Here is a 12,903-nt window from a genome sequence, read left to right as displayed (position 1 = left end):
GGTACAGCACGGGGTTAGATACAGAGTAAAGCTCCCTCTACACTGTCCCCATCAAACACTCCCAGGACATGTACAGCTCGGGGTTAGATACAGAGTAAAGCTCCCTCTACACTGTCCCCATCAAACACTCCCAGGACAGGTACAGCACGGGGTTAGATACAGAGTAAAGCTCCCTCTACACTGTCCCCATCAAACACTCCCAGGACAGGTACAGCACAGGGTTAGATACAGAAGCTCCCCTCGAACATCAAACACTCATCGACCTGCTAGTTTATACAGCAAGACTAATTACTCTAACTATTACACCTGCAGAATCCATGTGCTGCAGGCTGATTTTTTTTTTTTTTACGTTCAGCCCCTCATGTCCCTGTTTGCCTCCGGCTACCTGCTGAACCAAGACTAGCAAGGCAAAAATGCATGCCTTGATGGAGCCCACATTAATTTGGCCACCTCTGGAAACCACACGAGTCGTAAAACACTGATCAGATTTTCTGCTGAGCATTTTATTTACAAATCAACGGTCAAAACATAAACGGGAGCTGCTGTAGTTGTTTTAAATCAAGACTCCGGAAACAATTGCATTAATAACCTGGGGCTCAAATCTGATTACTGTTCCACTCGTTCAAACTGAGCGTAAGACATCAGTTCTGTAGTGTTCAAAATTTCATTTGTGTATTACACATCAGTGCATTTAATTTTCAGCTAAAGGAATTCAATCATTTTATGGAACATGCCCCAGCCTGCCTGTTGACAATCAGAATCAGAAGGACTGGAGAAAAACATTTGGTCATTGGCACAGGAACCTTCAACAGAAGCAGCACGGCTGTCAGCTGCCAGACTCGTTCTGTGTTTCATTGAGGGAATGACTAGATCCAAAATGGAACAAGGTGTGAAAGCAGGGTTAGACACAGAGTAAAACTCCCTCTACACTGTCCCCATCAAACACTCCTAGGACAGGTACAGCACGGGGTTAGATACAGAGTAAAGCTCCCTCTACACTGTCCCCATCAAATACTCCCAGGACAGGTACAGCACGGGGTTAGATACAGAGTAAAGCTCCCTCTACACTGTCCCCATCAAACACTCCCAGGACAGGTACAGCACGGGGTTAGACACAGAGTAAAGCTCCCTCTACACTGTCCCCATCAAACACTCCCAGGACAGGTACAGCACGGGGTTAGATACAGAGTAAAGCTCCCTCTACACTGTCCCCATCAAACACTCCCAGGACAGGTACAGCACAGGGTTAGATACAGAGTAAAGCTCTCTACACTGTCCTGTCCTGACCTAAAAAGTGCACCTTCCAGTGGTTTAATAAATAACGGTTAAGGAGTTGAAGAAATAAACCTAGTTACCATGCACCACATGCCTGTCAATGGGTGTGGCAGACATGCTGGGGATTGTTACTGGCACATCAGCCATCGTTTCCCGTGTGGGCCAAATAAATAAATGAAACTGGGGCATCATGTGTATCGAGGTTCCCTATCCTGTGATCGGGTCCAGTGTGGAAAGAATAACCAAAGATCGATGTGAAGTGCTGTAGCCTGCATCAGGGTATGGGGGTACCCCCACATAAACTCTGCTATTCAACACCCCCTAAATGATCAAACAGCCCCACCCCCAAATACAGCAGCTGGAAGGAGCCCCCCCCACCTCAAACTCTTGGGGGGGGGGGGGATTAGAAAGAGGACAGTCCTGCGAACCACATTGCAATCCCAGGCCACAACGTTATTTGAACATGATATAAAATGTCTTCCAGGGAGGGGGGGGGTTCCAGGACCGGCGGTAGCTGCTTCTCTCTGGCTGGGTGTGTGGTGAGGCTACTGTTCCTCTCGTAATGAGCTCAAGCAGTTCCTCAGTAGCAACAGGTTAGCCTGGAAAACGCAGAGACACAAATAATTATTTTCAGCAGAGTCAAAGATCCCCGATCGCAAATGGGACCCCACCCCTCCCAGAGTCCCAGGGGTTATTGGGACATGGGGACAAGAACTAAATTTAAAGGAAAGAGGGAGGGAAAAAAATATTTGGGCAGGGAATTTCAGGGTACTTTCTCCGCCCCCCCCCCCCCCCCCCCCCCACGCTCCAGGCAGCTGACGCCACGGCTGGTTTAGCACAGTGGGCTAAACAGCTGGCTTGTCATGCAGAACAAGGCCAGCAGCGCGGGTTCAATTCCCCTACCAGCCTCCCTGAACAGGCACCAGAATGTGGCGACTAGGGGCTTTTCACAGTAACTTCACTGAAGCCTACTTGTGACAATAAGCGATTATTATTATTATGCCAATGGTGGAGCGATGGAAATTGGGAGTGGTGGCAGGGGTTGGGGGGGGGGGGGGGGGGCAGTGATTAGCTTCCCACAGATTGGGGAGGAACATGCAAAACAGAATTCAGCACCCAAAACGCGCACACACATATTAGAATCTCAAAAACACACAGGCCATTCAGCCAGACGGTGCTGGCCCTCGGAAAGAACAGGGTAATTTACTTCCCTAGTTTTCTGCCCCGCCACATACCGAATCTTGCACATTTTTCTCAAGTAGAGACGTGTTTGTGGTCTTGGAAAGCAGCTTCAGAATCCAACTCCACCCCCCCCCCCCCAGCCCGTCCAGCAACATGTTCCAACCATCACCCTGTGCGAAGGTGACATTTCCTCCCCGCAGCTCTTAACCAGATACTGACGCAGCCAAGAGGGGTCTTCCTCAACATCCAGGGTGCACCTACCTTGGCATGTTTCAACTCCAGCTCCGTCATCTCAACCATGTTCTTGCGAAAGGCCGAGACTCTCCGAACTTTAAAGTCTGTCAGCTCTACGTGACAGAAAGAAAAAATAGCAAGAGTTGCCCGGGGTAAATATGTTTGCCAGCTCCCAGAGAAAACCCATCGGAACAAAACTGCACCTTTATTCTCGACCCACTCCCGAGTGACGGCAAAATCAAGTACGAGACACACAAATTTTTTTTTAAAAATCATGAGAATGAAACCGTGCGGATCCTGAACTTCAGGCTCCGGCAGGTAAGGGACCCTCCCGATTACCTTGCTTGGCAGATTCAGAAAGCTTCTCGAATTTCTGACAGGACAGCAGCTGATTGGCCTCCGCGTGCTTCACGTCCTTGTTCTTCATGCGGGCTCGATCCAGAGCCTTGTTGGCGTTTTCGTAATCAGACAGAGAGCGAGCTCTCCGATACAGCAGGTCCTGAGCAAAAAATAATCACACCAGCTTGTCATCTCCAGCGTCGCTGCAAATTTTTAAAAAAAGGGCACGTCAAAGTTTTTTGTCTCGCACTCATCAGGAACAACCTTTTTAAGGGGGGGGGGGAGGGGGGAGGGGGGAAGGCAGCATAGCGTGAATGTTGACCGCAGTGGTATCCTCCACCAACGGTTGCTGCCCCCCCACCCCAAGCTAGAATACTTTCTCACCATCACACAAATGAATAACTTTTTTTTATTCATTTGCGGGACGTGCCAGCATTTATTACCCATCCCTAACTGCCCTTCAGAAGGCGGTGGGTGAACCACCTTGAACCCGTTGCAGTCGCTGAGGTGAAGGTACACCCACTGTGCTGTTAGGGAGAGATCCTGGACTTTTCCCCCAGTGACAGTGAAGGAACGGCCGATATATTTCCCAGTCGGGGTGATGAGTGACTCGGAGGGGAACCTCCAGGTGGTGGGGTTCCCAGGTATCTGCTGCCCTCGTCCTTCTAGATGGTGGAGGCTGTGGGTTTGGAAGTTGCTGCCTGAGGAGCCTCGGTGAGTTGCTGCAGTGAATCTTGTAGACGGTACACACGGCTGCCACTGTGCGTCGGTGGGGGAGGGTTTGAATGTTTGTGGAAGGGGAGCCAATCAAGCGGGGCTACTTTTAGAATCATAGAATGTACAGTGCAGAAGGAGGCCATTCGGCCCATCGAGTCTGCACCGGCTCTTGGAAAGAGCACCCTACCCAAGGTCAACACCCTATCCCCATAACCCAGTAACCCCACCCAACACCAAGGGCAATTTAGCATGGCCAATTCACCTAACCTGCACATCTTTGGACTGTGGGAGGAAACCCACGCACACACGGGGAGAACGTGCAGACTGTGACCCAAGCCAGGAATCAAACCCTGGAGCCGTGAAGCAATTGTGCTACCCACTGCGCTACCATGCTGTCCTGGATGGTGTGCTTCGAGTGTTGTTGGAGCTACACTCATCCAGCAAGTGGAGAGCATTCTCTCACACTCCTGCCTTGTAGATGGTGGACAGGCTTTTGGGGGGGGGGGGGGGGGGGGGGTCAGGAGGTGAGTTACTCTCCGCAGGATTCCCAGCCTCTGACCTGCCCTGGTAGCCACAGTATTAATGTGGCTGGGTCCAGTTCAGTTTCTGATCAATGGTAACCCCCAGGATGTTGATTGTGGGGATTCAGCGATGGTAATGCCATTGAATGTCAAGGGGCGATGGTTAGATCCTCTCTTGTAGGAGATGGTCATTGCCTGGGGCTTGTGTGGCGTGAATGTAACTTGCCACTTGCCAGCCCCGAGCCTGGATATTGTCCAGGTCTTGCTGCATTTGGACATGGACTGCTTCATTATCCGAGGAGTTGTGAATGATGCTGAACACTGTGCAGCCATCAGCGAACATCCCCACTGCTGACCTTATGATGGAAGGGAGGTCATTGATGAAGCAGCTGAAGCTGGTTTGGACAAGGGAACAAGATGAATTTCAATGCTGGTTAATGCCAGATACGTACGTCACAATGGGCAAAGTACAGGCTGTATACAACCAGTCTGCGTTTTTAAAAATAAATTTAGAGTATCCAATTAATTTTTCTCCAATTAAGGGGCGATTTAGCCTGGCCAATTGACCTACCCTGCACATCTTTGGGTTGTGGGGGTGAAACCCACGCAGACACGGGTAGAATGTGCAAACTCCACACGGACAGTGACCCAGAGCCGGGATCGAACCTGGGACCTCGGCGCCGTGAGGCAGCAGTGCTAACCACTGCGCCACTGTGCTGCCCTGCAGAGTGTAAGGATGGGGGGGGGGGGATCATTTGGGACTGTGAGGAGGGGGAATTTCTTTGCTCCGAGGGTTGTGAATTTGGGAGGGACAAGGGTTTAGAAGTAATACCACAGAACACAGTCTGGTAGCCCAGAGTGTGTTGCCAAAGATATGATTTAATCACCAAATCACAGGTCAACCGTGGCCAGCAAGGTGTGCACACAAAGTGCTCCTAATGTCGACAAAAATATTCAAACTGCTCCGAAACCTCTCATTTATCTCCATTTCAGGTCACATTCCAAATAGGTGCAATTCAGGAGAAAGATCTTTACATGGGGAGTGGGAGAAAACTACCCCCACCCACACACAACGGACTCCAGTGAGAGTCAGCACCTTCAGGAGAGGAGGGGGAGTCTGTGCCCCAGTGAGAGTCAGCACCTTCAGGAGAGGAGGGGACCCTGTACCCCAGTGAGAGTCAGCACCTTCAGGAGAGGAGGGGGACCCTGTGCCCCAGTGAGAGTCAGCACCTTCAGGAGAGGAGGGGGAGTCTGTGCCCCAGTGAGAGTCAGCACCTTCAGGAGAGGAGGGGGAGTCTGTACCCCAGTGAGAGTCAGCATCTTCAGGAGAGGAGGGGGACCCTGTACCCCAGTGAGAGTCAGCACCTTCAGGAGAGGAGGGGGACCTTGTACCCCAGTGAGAGTCAGCACCTTCAGGAGAGGAGGGGGAGTCTGTACCCCAGTGAGAGTCAGCACCTTCAGGAGAGGAGGGGGAGTCTGTACCCCAGTGAGAGTCAGCACCTTGAGGAGAGGAGGGGACCCTGTACCCCAGTGAGAGTCAGCACCTTCAGGAGAGGGGACCCTGTACCCCAGTGAGAGTCAGCATCTTCAGGAGAGGAGGGGACCCTGTACCCCAGTGAGAGTCAGCACCTTCAGGAGAGGAGGGGGACCCTGTGCCCCAGTGAGAGTCAGCACCTTCAGGAGAGGAGGGGGAGTCTGTACCCCAGTGAGAGTCAGCACCTTCAGAAGAGGAGGGAGAGTCTGTACCCCAGTGAGAGTCAGCACCTTCAGGAGAGGAGGGGGAGTCTGTACCCCAGTGAGAGTCAGCACCTTCAGGAGAGGAGGGGGACCCTGTGCCCCAGTGAGAGTCAGCACCTTCAGGAGAGGAGGGGGATTCTGTACCCCAGTGAGAGTCAGCACCTTCAGGAGAGGAGGGGGACCCTGTACCCCAGTGAGAGTCAGCACCTTCAGGAGAGGAGGGAGAGTCTGTACCCCAGTGAGAGTCAGCACCTTCAGGAGAGGAGGGGGAGTCTGTACCCCAGTGAGAGTCAGCACCTTCAGGAGAGGAGGGGGACCCTGTGCCCCAGTGAGAGTCAGCACCTTCAGGAGAGGAGGGGGATCCTGTACCCCAGTGAGAGTCAGCACCTTCAGGAGAGGAGGGGGACCCTGTACCACAGTGAGAGTCAGCACCTTCAGGAGAGGAGGGAGAGTCTGTACCCCAGTGAGAGTCAGCACCTTCAGGAGAGGAGGGGGACCCTGTACCCCAGTGAGAGTCAGCACCTTCAGGAGAGGAGGGGGAGTCTGTACCCCAGTGAGAGTCAGCACCTTCAGGAGAGGAGGGGGACCCTGTGCCCCAGTGAGAGTCAGCACTTTCAGGAGAGGAGGGGGTCCTGTACCCCAGTGAGAATCAGCACCTTCAGGAGAGGAGGGGGAGTCTGTACCCCAGTGAGAGTCAGCACCTTCAGGAGAGGAGGGGGAGTCTGTACCCCAGTGAGAGTCAGCATCTTCAGGAGAGGAGGGGACCTTGTACCCCAGTGAGAGTCAGCACCTTCAGGAGAGGAGGGGAACCCTGTACCCCAGTGAGAGTCAGCACCTTGAGGAGAGGAGGGGGCCCTGTACCCCAGTGAGAGTCATCACCTTCAGGAGAGGAGGGGACCCTGTACCCCAGTGAGAGTCAGCACCTTCAGGAGAGGAGGGGGACCCTGTGCCCCAGTGAGAGTCAGCACCTTCAGGAGAGGAGGGGGAGTCTGTACCCCAGTGAGAGTCAGCACCTTCAGAAGAGGAGGGAGAGTCTGTACCCCAGTGAGAGTCAGCACCTTCAGGAGAGGAGGGGGAGTCTGTACCCCAGTGAGAGTCAGCACCTTCAGGAGAGGAGGGGGACCCTGTGCCCCAGTGAGAGTCAGCACCTTCAGGAGAGGAGGGGGATCCTGTACCCCAGTGAGAGTCAGCACCTTCAGGAGAGGAGGGGGACCCTGTACCCCAGTGAGAGTCAGCACCTTCAGGAGAGGAGGGAGAGTCTGTACCCCAGTGAGAGTCAGCACCTTCAGGAGAGGAGGGGGACCCTGTACCCCAGTGAGTGTCAGCACCTTCAGGAGAGGAGGGGGAGTCTGTACCCCAGTGAGAGTCAGCACCTTCAGGAGAGGAGGGGGACCCTGTGCCCCAGTGAGAGTCAGCACCTTCAGGAGAGGAGGGGGACCCTGTGCCCCAGTGAGAGTCAGCACCTTCAGGAGAGGAGGGGGATCCTGTACCCCAGTGAGAGTCAGCACCTTCAGGAGAGGAGGGGGAGTCTGTACCCCAGTGAGAGTCAGCATCTTCAGGAGAGGAGGGGACCTTGTACCCCAGTGAGAGTCAGCACCTTCAGGAGAGGAGGGGAACCCTGTACCCCAGTGAGAGTCAGCACCTTCAGGAGAGGAGGGGGCCCTGTGCCCCAGTGAGAGTCAGCACCTTCAGGAGAGGAGGGGACCCTGTACCTCAGTGAGAGTCAGCACCTTCAGGAGAGGAGGGGACCCTGTACCCCAGTGAGAGTCAGCACCTTCAGGAGAGGAGGGGGACCCTGTGCCCCAGTGAGAGTCAGCACCTTCAGGAGAGGAGGGGGACCCTGTGCCCCAGTGATAGTCAGCACCTTCAGGAGAGGAGGGGACCCTGTACCCCAGTGAGAGTCAGCACCTTCAGGAGAGGAGGGGACCCTGTACCCCAGTGAGAGTCAGCACCTTCAGGAGAGGAGGCGGACCCTGTGCCCCAGTGAGAGTCAGCACCTTCAGGAGAGGAGGGGGACCCTGTACCTCAGTGAGAGTCACCCTGTGGGTGTTTGGAAATATACAGTGGGTGACAAAAGGAGGATACTTACCTTCGCAGCTTGCGAGTCTCTCATGTAATATCTCAACAAGTCGGACAGTTTCAAGTCTTCGTCAGAGGCTACCCGACCTTCCAGTTTCTGGGGAGAGTAACAGAGATGTTTCAAATCTCATTCAGCCATTGGGATGCTGGAAAGAGTGAGAGTGAAGTGGAACTTGGGATTGGATACATACATGGGGCTCCAGAACCAAAATGTGAGGAAGTTATTTCTGCTTACCCTGAGCTTCTCAAAAATTTCTGCAAGTTTGAGGAAGTTTCTGCGAAGAAAGAAAGGGAGAGAGAAAGTGAATGGGGAAGTTAATCTCACTGATCATGCTGAAAGCTTCCTCTAACAGTATGTCCTGCACAACATCCGGAGGTCAGCTGTCTGCACACATCAAACACTCCCAGGACAGGGACAGCACGGGGTTAGATACAGAGTAAAGCTCCCTCTACACTGTCCCCATCAAACACTCCCAGGACAGGTACAGCACGGGGTTAGATACAGAGTAAAGCTCCCTCTACACTGTCCCCATCAAACACTCCCAGGACAGGTACAGCACGGGGTTAGATACAGAGTAAAGCTCCCTCTACACTGTCCCCATCAAACACTCCCAGGACAGGTACAGCACGGGGTTAGATACAGAGTAAAGCTCCCTCTACACTGTCCCCATCAAACACTCCCAGGACAGGTACAGCACGGGGTTAGATACAGAGTAAAGCTCCCTCTACACTGTCCCCATCAAACACTCCCAGGACAGGTACAGCACGGGGTTAGATACAGAGTAAAGCTCCCTCTACACTGTCCCCATCAAACACTCCCAGGACAGGTACAGCACGGGGTTAGATACAGAGTAAAGCTCCCTCTACACTGTCCCCATCAAACACTCCCAGGACAGGTACAGCACGGGGTTAGATACAGAGTAAAGCTCCCTCTACACTGTCCCCATCAAACACTCCCAGGACAGGGACAGCACGGGGTTAGATAGGCAGCCACTTTCCCACCCCGCACGGTAATAATCAGGGATAAAAATGAATTAACGGTCGTACTTGCTGATTGGGTTGGAGTCCAGAGTGCCCAGTCCAGACAAGGCAGCAGAGATTGGAATATAATCCTCAGCTACATCTGTGGAGACAGAGACACGATCAGTTGTTGATGTCGAAGGGTTCAGGGTGGTGGACTCCGAGCCCTGGCTAACACACCGAGGTCATGGGTCAAACCCCCACCATGGCTGTAACCGGCGGGATTCAAATCCGATGACCAAATCTGGCAACGGGCTGCTGGCAACAAAAAGTGACGGGAATCTGCCATCCTTGGCCTACGTGTGATCCCAGCCACGTGGGTGACCCTTAACCTTCCTCTGCAGTTCAAGGGCAATGAGGGAGGGCTGACAAACACTGACCTTGCCAGCATCTGAAAGAATGAATAAACACAGAACCAAGAACAGTGCAGTGAACGGAGCACAGGACAGAGGTGGTCCAGTCTATCGCCAGTACATCAGGTTGCAGTAACTCGGTGTTTGGCAACGCACCAATCAATCTCTCTCTCTCAACAGTGAGGGTGGAGCACGGAGAACAGGAGGGGTCGACGGCAGGAGGAACCTCGGAGGGGGCAGGAGGGAGCACAGGCAAGCGGGGGGGGATAACAGCCGAATGCCAGGTGAATTCAGCGAACATTGAGAACGGCGGAGAGCTGCCAGCGGCACGGCGGAAACCTACTTTTGTGCGAGCGTGTCTTCTTGTCGGCCTTCAACGAGGCGTCCTTCACCCGACTGTGATATTCAATTAGGAAGGTCCGCTCGTGCTCAAAGAACTCATCGACTTCCTGTGGGAAGAGAGGAGGCATGTAATCAATGGATCACCTCTCTTTTAGACAGTTATATGGCAAAGCTGGGGATAGAGGGGCTAGCAGCCAAAAGCGGGTAATTGGGACTGGCTGCATGGTTAAAAACTGGGTGGCATGGACAAGCCGGGGCGAAGGGCCTGGTTCCGTGCTGCAAATCTCCATCACTAAGTAATTCCTCAGGGTGGGGATTCAAATATTTCCTTCAGGACAACAAGTAGCCTGCACCAAAGTTTATCCCCTGGAAACGGCCTTATGGAGGGAGCTTTACTCTGTATCGAACCCCGTGCTGTACCTGTCCTGGGAATGTTTGATGGGGACAGTGTAGAGGGAGCTTTACTCTGTATCTAACCCCATGCTGTACCTGTCCTGGGAGTGTTTGATGGGGACAGTGTAGAGGGAGCTTTACTCTGTATCGAACCGCATGCTGTACCTGTCCTGGGAATGTTTGATGGGGACAGTGGGAGCTTTACTCTGTATCTAACCCCGTGCTGTACCTGTCCTGGGAGTGTTTGATGGGGACAGTGTAGAGGGAGCTTTACTCTGTATCGAACCGCATGCTGTACCTGTCCTGGGAATGTTTGATGGGGACAGTGGGAGCTTTACTCTGTATCTAACCCCGTGCTGTACCTGTCCTGGGAGTGTTTGATGGGGACAGTGTAGAGGGAGCTTTACTCTGTATCTAACCCCGTGCTGTACCTGTCCTGGGAGTGTTTGATGGGGACAGTGTAGAGGGAGCTTTACTCTGTATCTAACCCCGTGCTGTCCCTGTCCTGGGAGTGTTTGATGGGGACAGTGTAGAGGGAGCTTTACTCTGTATCTAACCCCGTGCTGTACCTGTCCTGGGAGTGTTTGATGGGGACAGTATAGAGGGAGCTTTACTCTGTATCTAACCCCGTGCTGTACCTGTCCTGGGAGTGTTTGATGGGGACAGTGTAGAGGGAGCTTTACTCTGTATCTAACCCCGTGCTGTACCTGTCCTGGGAGTGTTTGATGGGGACATTATAGAGGGAGCTTTATTTATTCTTTTAAAAAACAGTTACATAGAACATAGAACAGTACAGCACAGAACAGGCCCTTCGGCCCTCGATGTTGTGCCGAGCAATGATCACACTAACTTTAAACCCACGTAACCCGTATACCCGTAACCCAACAATCCCCCCATTAACCTTACACTACGGGCAATTTAGCATGGCCAATCCACCTAACCCGCACATCTTTGGACTGTGGGAGGAAACCGGAGCACCCGGAGGAAACCCACGCACACACGGGGAGGACGTGCAGACTCCACACAGACAGTGACCCAGCCGGGAATCGAACCTGGGACCCTGGAGCTGTGAAGCATTGATGCTAACCACCATGCTACCGTGAGTTACAGTACCCAATTAATTTTTTGCCAATTTAGGAGCAATTTAGCCTGGCCAATCCCACCTACCCTGCACATCTTTGGGTTGTGGGGGTGAAACCCACGCAGACACGGGGAGAATGTGCAAACTCCACACGGACAGTGACCCGGGGCCGGGATTCGAACCCAGGTCCTCAGCGCCGTGAGGCAGCAGTGCTAACCACTGTGCCACCGTGCTGCCCTCGGGAGCTTTATTTATTTAAGATTGAAACCAGCTGATTGTGGAAGTCGCAAGAACGAAACGCGGCATTTGAAAAATATTGAAAGTGCGACACAGAGGTCGCGCAGAGGTCAGGCTGTTACCTTAATCCCGGAGATGCCGGTTATTAAAGCTTCGTCCGCAGATTTCACAATGTTCTTCAGAAACCCGCCCAGTAACTCCTTCCTGTTTTTGCCACGTACACTCAGCTGGTAAAAAAAAAAGAAAGACTTTAGATTTCTTCAGCACCCGTCACTCCTTCCTTCACTCCCCCTTCGGGACGCCCCAAAGTGTCTCACTCACAATGAAGGAGTATATATTTGAAGTGAGGTCGCTGTTGTGATTTGGGAAACGCCGCAGCCAATTTACACACAGCAAGATCCCACACACAGCAATGTGAGAATGGCCCAGATCATCTGTGGTTAGTGATGTTGGGCGAGGGATAAATATTGGCCCCAGGACACCGGGGAGGTCTCCTGACCCGCTGACAACACAGCACTCCCACCCCCCCACACTGACCCGTACACAGCATGGCACCCTACCCGGGCCTGGACTATGGTTCTTGAACCGGACCTAAAGTTCTGAATATTCTGATCGAGGGAGCTGGGGGTAGGCAGGTACAAAGAACAATACAGCACAGGAACAGGCCCTTCAGCCCTCCAAGCCTGTACCGTCCAGGGTAAGTGCCTCAACTAAAACCGTCTGCACATACGGAGTCCGCATCCTTCCATTCCCACCCTATTCATCCAGATGCCCATTAAATGCCGCTATCGTAGCTACCACCACCTCCCCAGGCAGCGCCTTCCATATATTTACCAACATCTGTGCAAGAAACTTGCCTCGCACATCTGTTCTAAACTCTTCCTCGTGAACTTTAAACCTATGTCCCCTAGTACTTAACTCTCCTACCCTAGGAAGGAGCATCTGACTATCCACTCTGTCCGTGCCACTCACTCTTGCAGACCTCTATCAGGTCGCCCCTCAACCTCCGTCGTTCCAGTGAGAACAGACCCGGTTTATCCAGCCTCTCCTCTGCAGCTGCAGAAAGGCAGTTCAAGGGGGATCTGCCTACTGAGGTAATATGGGTTGAAGTTAGAAATAGGAAAGGAGCAGTCACCTTGTTGGGAGTGTTCTATAGGCCCCCCAATAGCAGCAGAGATGTGGAGGAACAGATTGGGAAACAGATTCTGGAAAGGTGCAGAAGTCACAGGGTAGTAGTCATGGGCGACTTCAACTTCCCAAACATTGAGTGGAAACTCTTTAGATCAAATAGTTTGGATGGGGTAGTGTTTGTGCAGTGTGTCCAGGAAGCTTTTCTAACACAGTATGTAGATTGTCCGACCAGAGGGGAGGCCATATTGGATTTAGTACTTGG

General features: G+C 52.9%; 1 protein-coding gene across 1 annotated transcript in view; it reads right to left on the bottom strand.

Annotated features, from left to right (window-relative positions):
* Positions 1 to 1,143: 1,143 nt before the first annotated feature.
* Positions 1,144 to 12,903, bottom strand: part of LOC119958967 (sorting nexin-32-like) — a 37,390-nt gene continuing 25,630 nt past the window's right edge. The window contains exons 6-13 of the mRNA XM_038787493.1: positions 11,633 to 11,737; positions 9,801 to 9,906; positions 9,132 to 9,207; positions 8,320 to 8,359; positions 8,095 to 8,181; positions 3,031 to 3,190; positions 2,719 to 2,804; positions 1,144 to 1,874 (exon numbers count right to left, since the gene is read on the bottom strand). Of these exons, the coding sequence (XP_038643421.1) occupies positions 1,821 to 1,874; positions 2,719 to 2,804; positions 3,031 to 3,190; positions 8,095 to 8,181; positions 8,320 to 8,359; positions 9,132 to 9,207; positions 9,801 to 9,906; positions 11,633 to 11,737 (714 nt within the window). The 3' untranslated portion in view covers positions 1,144 to 1,820. The remainder of the gene's footprint in view (positions 1,875 to 2,718; positions 2,805 to 3,030; positions 3,191 to 8,094; positions 8,182 to 8,319; positions 8,360 to 9,131; positions 9,208 to 9,800; positions 9,907 to 11,632; positions 11,738 to 12,903) is intronic.

This window comes from Scyliorhinus canicula, chromosome 31 (genome assembly GCF_902713615.1).
Source record: "Scyliorhinus canicula chromosome 31, sScyCan1.1, whole genome shotgun sequence".
Classification (NCBI taxonomy): Eukaryota; Metazoa; Chordata; class Chondrichthyes; order Carcharhiniformes; family Scyliorhinidae; genus Scyliorhinus; species Scyliorhinus canicula.
Note: the sequence above shows the minus strand (reverse complement) of the source record. Positions and strands in the feature narration are given on the sequence as shown.